General features: G+C 34.9%; 1 protein-coding gene across 1 annotated transcript; it reads right to left on the bottom strand.

Annotated features, from left to right (window-relative positions):
* Positions 1 to 423: 423 nt before the first annotated feature.
* On the bottom strand, positions 424 to 7,552 carry LOC128506598 (interferon-induced protein 44-like). The gene is made up of 7 exons (XM_053477127.1): positions 7,415 to 7,552; positions 7,144 to 7,177; positions 5,697 to 5,895; positions 5,415 to 5,558; positions 5,091 to 5,262; positions 1,080 to 1,180; positions 424 to 835 (listed from the first exon to the last, which is right to left on the bottom strand). The coding sequence occupies exons 1-7, from the start codon at positions 7,521 to 7,523 to the stop codon at positions 647 to 649; spliced, it is 948 nt and encodes a 315-aa protein (XP_053333102.1). The 5' UTR covers positions 7,524 to 7,552; the 3' UTR covers positions 424 to 646.
* Positions 7,553 to 9,202: the final 1,650 nt, after the last annotated feature.

Consider the following 9,202-nt stretch of genomic DNA (forward strand, 5'->3'; position numbering starts at 1 on the left):
CAGTGCTGTGTGTTAAATAAAGTACTCCCAGCCATTGCATTGGGCAGCAATTACTGTAAGCTCACTTGTATCTTCAAGTTCTTTCCGGCGGTAAAACGCTACAATATGTTTACTGGTGTAAATAATGCTGACAGAGATAAACAACATAAAAGCAAAACACAATTGCAGGAGTTAAACGCAAAACATTTGGCTAACATTTTGAAAGTGCTAGGTTAATAGATAAATAACAACAAAACATACAAAGTGGGACAAGTCTTAGTACCTTTAAGAACATGTGATTCTAATTTACTGAAACTTTAGATACATGGAAATCAAGTTTAAAGAAAGAAAAATGTATCCACCCATGAATATTTAGACATACTGTATAAGATCTGTTATTTAAATAATTTTTACAATTACAATTTATTCTGACTAATGCCTTAACGTCTGATTAACTGACACCAAAGACATTCTTTTTAGTCTCTCATTTGATCACAAGACAATTTCCACATAGGTACATTTCAAGTGCACTAACAACTTTATATCTTTGGCTACTTGTTTATACTTAACATTGTAAATGCTATAATTTGTACACTTCTTCATTTAATTGTTTTATTTATTCTTTAATAAGTTGCATATTAGTGACAGTTGCTATGTTCTGACTTTTTTACTCCCTTTTTTTCCCAACCTTACGGCATTTTTTCTTCATCGTGTCATCGGCGATGTACACAATCTGATCAAGGGCCTTAAGAATGAGAAGATCCATGTCATCATCGGTGTCTATCTCCTCATGGTAGTTCTTCACAGGGAAGATGAAATTCATGGGAATCCCCAGCAGATTACTGCACATTTGCATCTGGAAAAATACAAAAATGTAGCAACTGATGAAAAACTAATAAACAAACAAACAAAGCGAGTGTGAACCTTTCATTCCTCTCTTTGTTTTACTCTTCTCTTTTTAACTTTATTACTTTTTTCAATGACATAATTTTGCAATGCCAAAAAAATAGACATTAATCATTTGATTAAAATGTGTCATAAACATTATCACTCTATCACTCTCTAATCTAGTATCACCCTGTAATCAACTAAATATTTACCTTTTCCTTGATCTTCTTGCTTGTGTAGATCTTTCTTAAGTCTTCATTTACCAGTGGACATGCTAAATCTGGTCTTGTCATGACGATTAATTGTGGCATGTCTGAATAATATTAATAACAATTTACAAAATTGTAATTAGTCAATATTGTAATATTGTGGCAAGAAAAATACACTAAGTGGACATTTCTTATAAAATGGGATCTGATCTTTATCTAAATCAAGCGTATTGACTTATACAACTTTATCTTTTATTCAGGGTCACCGGGGGCCTAGAGCCTATCCCAGGAGGAGAGCACAATACACACACACTCATTTATAACGATTACACATGCTCTTTAAAATAGACAGCTCAGAGGATAGAACGTAAATGACGTAGAACATCAAACTAAATTGTTAGTATTTCAAATAGCATGAAAGGAGAGCATCCTAAACTACTGTATAGAAAGGCTCTTAGTGTAGCTAGATCAACATATCTCTCCACTCTTATGGAAAATAACAAAAATAATTGTAGATTTTTATTTAATACCGTAACCAAATTACCCAGAAATAAGACCACTGCAGAAATATCCACAACAACATCGTGTAATAATGAGGACGTCATGTACTTTTATAACTTTTTTAATGATAAAATTGTAAATATTAGGCATAAAATTGAAGCTTTGAAATCGAACAACGTAATTTATGCAGATGTTAAACTAGCCATGTCAGATCAGAACCAAGAATGCTTTACTCCCCTTGAAGAGAATGAACTAATTTCACTCATCTCTTTTGCAAATTCATCAACCTGTATATTAGATCCTGTACCGACACATTTTCTTAAACAGATAGTACCAGCAATAACAGAACCCCTGTTGAGAATAATTAATTCCTCACTCAGCATTGGGTATGTTCCATAATCTTTTAAACCGATTATTAAGAAACCTGACCTCGACCCCTGTCAGCTGTCCAGTTACAAGCCAATATCAAACCTCCCCTTTATCTCTAGGATTCTGGAAAAGATAGTAGCGGAGCAGCTATGCTCATATCTACATAGAAATAGCTTACATAAACTGTATCAGTCAGGATTTAGGCCTCATCAAAGCACAGAGACAGCACTCGTTAAAGTAGTCAATGACCTCCTATTGGCCTCTGATCAGGGCTGTGTAACTATGCTTGTATTACTCGACCTCAGTGCAGCTTTTGACACCATTGATCGTAGTTTTCTTCTTCACAGATTAGAAAATGTAGTAGGAATTAAGGGTACAGCCCTCTCCTGGCTCAGATCCTATCTGACCCATCGTTATCAGTATGTAGACTTAAATGGTGATTATTCTGCATGTTCTCTAGTGGAGTTTGGCGTTCCGCAGGGTTCAGTTTTAGGCCCACTGCTTTTTTCCCTTTACATGCTTCCTTTGGGCAACATAATCCGTAAGCATGGTATTACTTTTCACTGTTATGCTGACGACACACAAATATATGTCTCAGCAAAACTTGATAAATAAACCAGCTTACTAAAGTTGAGAAATGTGTGCAGGACATAAGAAATTGAATACTAATTAACTTCCTTCTGCTTAATCCAGATAAGACAGAAGTTCTAGTCATAGGACTGCATAGAGCTAGAAGTAAGATTCTAGATCACTCTGTAACTTTAGATGGCCTTTCTGTTCTTTCTGTTGCATCAAGTGCAACAGTAAAAGACCTCGGTGTGATTATAAATTCCAGCTTTTAATTTGAAGCTCATGTACATAATATTACCAGGATAGCATTCTTTCACCTCAGAAATATTGGCAAGATAAGAAATATATTGTCGCTAAACGATGCAGAAAAACTAGTTCATGCTTTTATCATCTCTAGGTTGGACTATTGTAATGCCTTACTGTCTGGTTGTTCAGCTAGGTGTATAAACAAGCCTTAGCTAGTCCAGAATGCAGCAGTGAGTCTTCACTAGAACCAGAAGATATGAGCACATCACCCCTATCTTATCTTCACTGCATTGGCTTCCTCTGAAATTTTGCATTGATTTTAAAATACTACTCTTGACATATAAAGCATTAAATGGTCTCGCACTGCAGTATCTGAGTGAACTGTCTTACGATCCGCCACGCCTACTTCGATCAAAGGATGCAGGCTGCTTATTAGTTCCGTGTATTATGAAAACTACAGCTGGGGGCAGAGCTTTTTCTTACAAAGCCCCGAAATCATGGAATAGTCTTCCAAATAGTGTTCAGGACTTAGACACAGTCTCAGTGTTTAAGTCCAGGCTAAAAAACTATTTATTTAATTAGGCATTTTTATAAATAGATTTGCCTTAGGTCAAGGAGCAGATCTGGGGGACTCATGGTTGTAGAGTATTATGTTAAACTGGTATGTTTAAATGCTGTCTTCCCCACTCTCATTCATCACTTAGGTTTGTTGATGGTTGCTTTACATCTCAGTTTCCCCTCATGTTTGTGTTTCCTTCTGGCTCTCCCTTTTAGTTATGCTGTTATACAGTAGTTAGTCCTGCCGGAGTCTCTGCTTGCACTCTACAGTAAATATACATTCACATTATACATTATGTGACTGTGACCATACCTAACTGTTATCTCTCCTCTTATGCTCTCTCTCTCCAGCCCTTTCTCTTTCCTCTCTCCCCCTCTCTCTTTCCCTCTCTCTGTCGAGCTACTGTACACATGTCGTTCCTGAGCTGCCAGTGATCCAGACTCCCTCTGCCCACCGGACCTGTCTGACCCATCCTGGTGCCCCACATCTGGTTGGAGATCTCGTCACATGGATGCCCCGTGTGTCTCTTTGGGATGCGCCTCGTGTCTGGGGATGGTTCTCTCTACCTAAAAGACGGTTCTGGCCTTGACTGGTGTTGGCAGTTTTTTCTCTGAGGACATGACAGCTCGATAGTTCAGGACTGGAACTTCATACAAGTCTATCTGAGTTTTCAATAACTAACTGAACTCCATATTAACATCAAGTAACATCAACATTTATGCTGAACTGCCTGCCAACTAACACAAAGTATGAATGCAGATTAATTCCTGCTCTCTGTTTTACCCAAATGAGGATGGGTTCCTTGTTGAGTTTGGTTCCTCTCAAGGTTTCTTCCTACTACCATCTTAGAGAGTTTTTCCTTGCCACTGTTACCCTCGGCTTGCTTACCAAAATAAATTTTAGATCTTTAAGTCCATCTCATGAAAAATCGAAGCAGAAACATAGGTGTTGCAATTATATTTTTGTTGAGTGTATATTATATCACTATAATTAATAGCATGTGATTTGGTGTTGTATAACTAATATTATAGTGATAGTGGGAAAAGTATGTGAACCTTTGAGTTAATGGCCTCCAGCATAGCTAAGTCTTGTTAAGAAAATGAGTTTGGAGGTGTGGACTAGAGCTACTTTGGTTAATACAAAACACTCAAACATTTTGAGTTTGTTCCGCACAAGATGAATACGCTTATGTGAGCCATGCCTCACCAACAAGAGTTTTCAGAGGATCTATGTTGAAGAATTGTTGATTTACATAAAGCTGGAAAGGGTTACAAAGTGATTTTTAGACTTAATAATTAGGTCTTAATTTAGGCAAATAATTTACAAACAAAGACACTTTAGGACTATGTGAAAAATAATTAACTAATTGCCAGCCAAATATATAAAGCAGTTCTGCCAGGAAGAATGGGCTAGAATTCCTCCTGAACAATGTGCACTTCTGATCCACAGCTACAGGAAGCACCTGGTTGAAATTATTGCTGCCAAGGGGGATTAACCAGTTAATAATAAGTGTTAATTTACTTTTTTTAGGTTATTATTTTAAGCACTTTATATTTGTCAATACTCTTGACTTAGATGAAGATCAGATGACATTTTATGACAAATTAATTCAGAAAACTATGAAATTCCAAAAGGTACACATACTTTTTCTTGCCACTGTATATCATATGTTTATCATATGTTGTCTTTGCTTAAATAAATAAAAACTAATTTACTTGTAAAAGATGTGTTTTAGGTATATGATTATGGTGTGTAATAACCCTCTTTACCCAGTTTTTTAGCCTCCTCACGAATGTATTTTAACTTTTCAATGACGTTTTCGTCCATCAGTGCTACTTTGTCTGCTGCTAAAATGTTGACCAGGCAGAAGGTTTGTTCTTCAAGTGCTGGGTCGCTTCTGTACCCATGATCATTTGGGGATAGTGCTGCCACAGGATTAAACTAAACAAATGTGGGATATGGAGAAAAAAAATCAGGCTTAGACCTTGCATGTTATTTTTTGGCAACTTCAACAACTGTACTGTATAATCTGTATAAAGTGTCAGAACTAATTATTAATTGAGTTAATTCAGATATAATAATCTTATTCTCACTTTGTATCCTTCCTGAATAAACCCCTGCACAGCTGTGGCAATGTCCTGGGATTGAACTCCCTCTTCACTTTCAAGTCCCATGACATCATTGAAGACAAAAGGGAAAAGGGATCCATCCTCTCGTTCAATGTAATGGGTTTTGTACTGTAAGACAAATCAACTGTAAAATATTCTTACAGTAAATATGTTCTAATGTTATTTACTGTGTCTGTTTATTTTTCTATTGTTGATCGCTGGTAATATAAGTAGTAAATAATGTACTGATGACTATTAAATACTTACAGTTGTTGTGAAACTCTTTCCAGATCCTGTAGCAGTCAGAGCCTCACATGTGATTCGTCCTTGGAAAGCATTATTGACTGAGTTTATGAAACTGGACTTTCCTACTCCAATTTCACCAACAACCAGAATCCTGACATATGGGGCGTTTGGATTGCTGATCTTAAAGTCCCTTAGTTTCTGTTCAATTTCATGCTTTTTACTAGTAAAAAAAAATATATATATAATATATATATATATATATATATATATATATATATATATATATATATATATATATATAATTAACTTACCTGACAGAAAGTGTGACATTCTAATGAGTCATCATAACAGTGTAAGTTGTGAACGTTCTAAGCCTTGTAATTTTTGCTTCAGTCTGATTTGTGTTGTGGATGTTTTGTTCATAAAGTCACCTATACTGCATATTTCTCTTTGTGTCTGATATGTTACACTGGAGTTAAGAAAGAGAAATTATGTGTGACAGCCTTGTCACGTTGTAGTGTATGTTTTATTCTACTGTGTTTTTTCTCTGCAGGCACCTGATGGGTGGAGTTTGGAGGTGTGGTTATTAGAGCCGTCAGCGGTTCCTCCTAAAGCATAAAGGTCAGCCCTTTTGTGTGGTGTCTCTCTCTCTGTCTTCCTGCAGCCTGGCATTTTAACCAATACCTCATTTGTTCTTTGGCTTATTGCACTTTTCAACATCATTTTTGTCAATCATCCAGTCAAAACATGCACTACTGACACTTATAAATATAATTATCTCAACAAATAGATTTGTTGTTTAATTATTCTTTTGTCATTTTGGTTTAATAAACGTTTTATGTTCTGTATTTCTTTGTGTGGCATTCCCTTACAGTATGTTGCTGTTGTCCCTCAGAAAATCCATAGATTGTATAGGATTAATTTATGGAGATATGAGATGCATTTTTTAACATGCTACAGTGAACTAGGTTTTCTATGGTTTGAATTTGCAAAATCTAATTTAAAAACCATAAAATATGAATAGGTCACACAGATCCTGCTTTTTTTGGCACCTAAATAATTAAAATTGCATTGTGCTGTGTTCAAACAGAGTGATTTCCATACAGTTGCATGTCTTTTACAATCAGACTGGTAGATGGCAGGGCTACACTCAGAATTTGAAAATGATTCTGCTGCCCAAACTTGTTCACAATAGTTACAGTACCAGGTTTACCATACTAGTAATAATGTGTTTAACTAACTGTTTATTTTTATTTATCAATCTTTCTATTCTAAAACAATTTACATATTTTGTGATTATGTAAATAAACATACTTCGTGCTATTCTGGTACACTCTCATAGATGAGACCTAAAATTGAAAGCGCCCATTTTAAAGGTGAGATCACTGGACCCTTAAAATGTTTGTACATGTCCCTGCTCATAGTGTGAGCTATACATGTTTATTTGCATAAATGTTGATAAACTTACTCCCAATTCATTTTCCTCCATTCCTTATCAAATTCTAAAAGCCAGAGTCATAAAAAAACATGAATTAATACATTTTTAAAAATGTAGCCAAATATCAAACTGTCAGTCAGTAGTGTAAGACTGAACTGATATTATGCAAATAAAAAAGGGGCTGAGATCACCCAGTGTTAGCTCTAATTGTTCTACGACACTACACACTGATTCACAATTACACAAAAGCTACTGTATATCAACGATGAAACATTATTTCGCTCTGACTCTGTTGTCTTACCTGGTGGGCCATGTGAAAGTTTTCTACCTTTTTCATTTTCTACCTTTGGAGGTGTGGATTTAGGCACATTTTTTGATTTGGCTTGTGATCTGGACACCTTTCCTCCCATTTTATCCAAATAACAACTGCTGTTGAAAAGTCTTGCTGAAAATAATGAAAACTAAAATGATGAAGCAAACTTCCAAAAAACAATGCATGTTTCATTTTTTTAAGCAGAAAGAAAATAATCTAACTTAGGACTTAGAGATACTGGTGCCATTAAATATTAATTAAACATTAAATATAAATGTTTCATAATTTATATTTATTAAAACATTTAAGATCAAGAGAGATTTTATAATTTTCAAACATGATATAAAACTGATAATAATATAGTATAGAATAAAAAAATATATATTGATGCCTTTATGTAAACATCGGATAACACAAAATTTAAATAGCATTGATTTAAGAATATTCTATTTAATGAATCTGTATATAATATATACTCACTGCTTATGGTCAGGTCCTCTGTTAGTGCAACTTTCAGTATTTCCACTTTTATACCATCTGTTTTCTCTTTCTGATGTCACTTACAAAAAGGTGGTTCCATCTACTGGATTTTTTTAAAAAGCTGACTTTATGTAAATGGAAAGTGAAAGAATATACATTCAAGCTATGACAGATTTCCAGTTGAAAATGGTTCTCATGGCTCACATGTCAGGTAGGAGGGCCTTTTAACCAGATTGCTTAGGGCTCTAGAGAAGTCACTGCATGGGTTCCAGGATTCACAGACACTGACTGCAATTGCATCCAGGTGATAAAAATAGTTGCAATATGTATAACTATGTTCATTTGTCTATTTACTTTTGAGTCTGTAAAAAATTGCGGGACTTTGTAGAATGGCTTTAATTCCTAAATTGTTAATGCAATTTTTTTATTGAATGCTTTAAATCACAGCTATAAACTTATGTTATTCACATTTCCAGTTTTTATGGCTTCATTTTAAACACATTGTGGTGGTGTACAAAGGCAAAAATTTTAAAACTGTTAAAACACATGCTTATGGACCTGACTGTAACTAGGTTTCATTGTTTCTACTGTATATTCCAAAAGCCACTTTGGAATGTCAGATTATTACAGAGCAATACAGTATGTACACACATTCACACACTCGTAATCCCTTTTATTGGTCAAAGACTATAAACCTATAAACCAAATCCCAGATGAACCAATATTAACCTGAGCCCAGAATCTCACTGGGGACTGGTACTGAGACAAGATATTGATACCCACTACACCACCATGCCATCCACAAATTATAACGTTGTTAAAGGTTTGTCTCCCTTCTCACCCTGAACTGTAAGGTGTTACCTTGTTTTTTGGTATTTAATTCTCTCTTATCTTTTGTAAGTGTTGAAAGACAAGTAAAGAGAACTTACAGTGTGCTTTTTATGAACAATGTGCTACTGAAATTCAGCATTGTCCTTAACTGTTGAACTCTAACAATTATAAATATTTTGATTTCTATTTCTAAAACAAAACTAAAAATTCACTACTTTTTTATTTAATCTGTATGGAGACTAATATATCTGGTTTGGAGAGGACGTATGTTTTATTTTACAAGGCAGACTGGGTGTGCTAACTTTTCTGACCAGTGCTGTTTACAGTATAACAATGCTTTAAAGAACAAACCAAATACATTGGTGAATCTCATCCTAAACACAAAGATGAGTCTTGACTATACAGCAAGTGTGTTTTAATTTCCTCTGACCCATTCTATTACTTTATCAACGTTTCTATAACAGT

Source organism: Clarias gariepinus, chromosome 18 (assembly GCF_024256425.1).
Source record: "Clarias gariepinus isolate MV-2021 ecotype Netherlands chromosome 18, CGAR_prim_01v2, whole genome shotgun sequence".
NCBI classification, from domain to species: Eukaryota; Metazoa; Chordata; class Actinopteri; order Siluriformes; family Clariidae; genus Clarias; species Clarias gariepinus.

Coding starts and splice junctions, on each gene's coding strand:
- LOC128506598 (XM_053477127.1), bottom strand. CDS start 7,523: ATGGGAGGAAAGGTGTCCAGATCACAAGCCAAATCAAAAAATGTGCCT. Junction 7,178..7,414: donor ACTTTCACATGGCCCACCAG/GTAAGACAACAG, acceptor TCTGGCTTTTAG/AATTTGATAAGGAATGGAGG. Junction 5,559..5,696: donor GAAAGAGTTTCACAACAACT/GTAAGTATTTAA, acceptor TTTGTCTTACAG/TACAAAACCCATTACATTGA.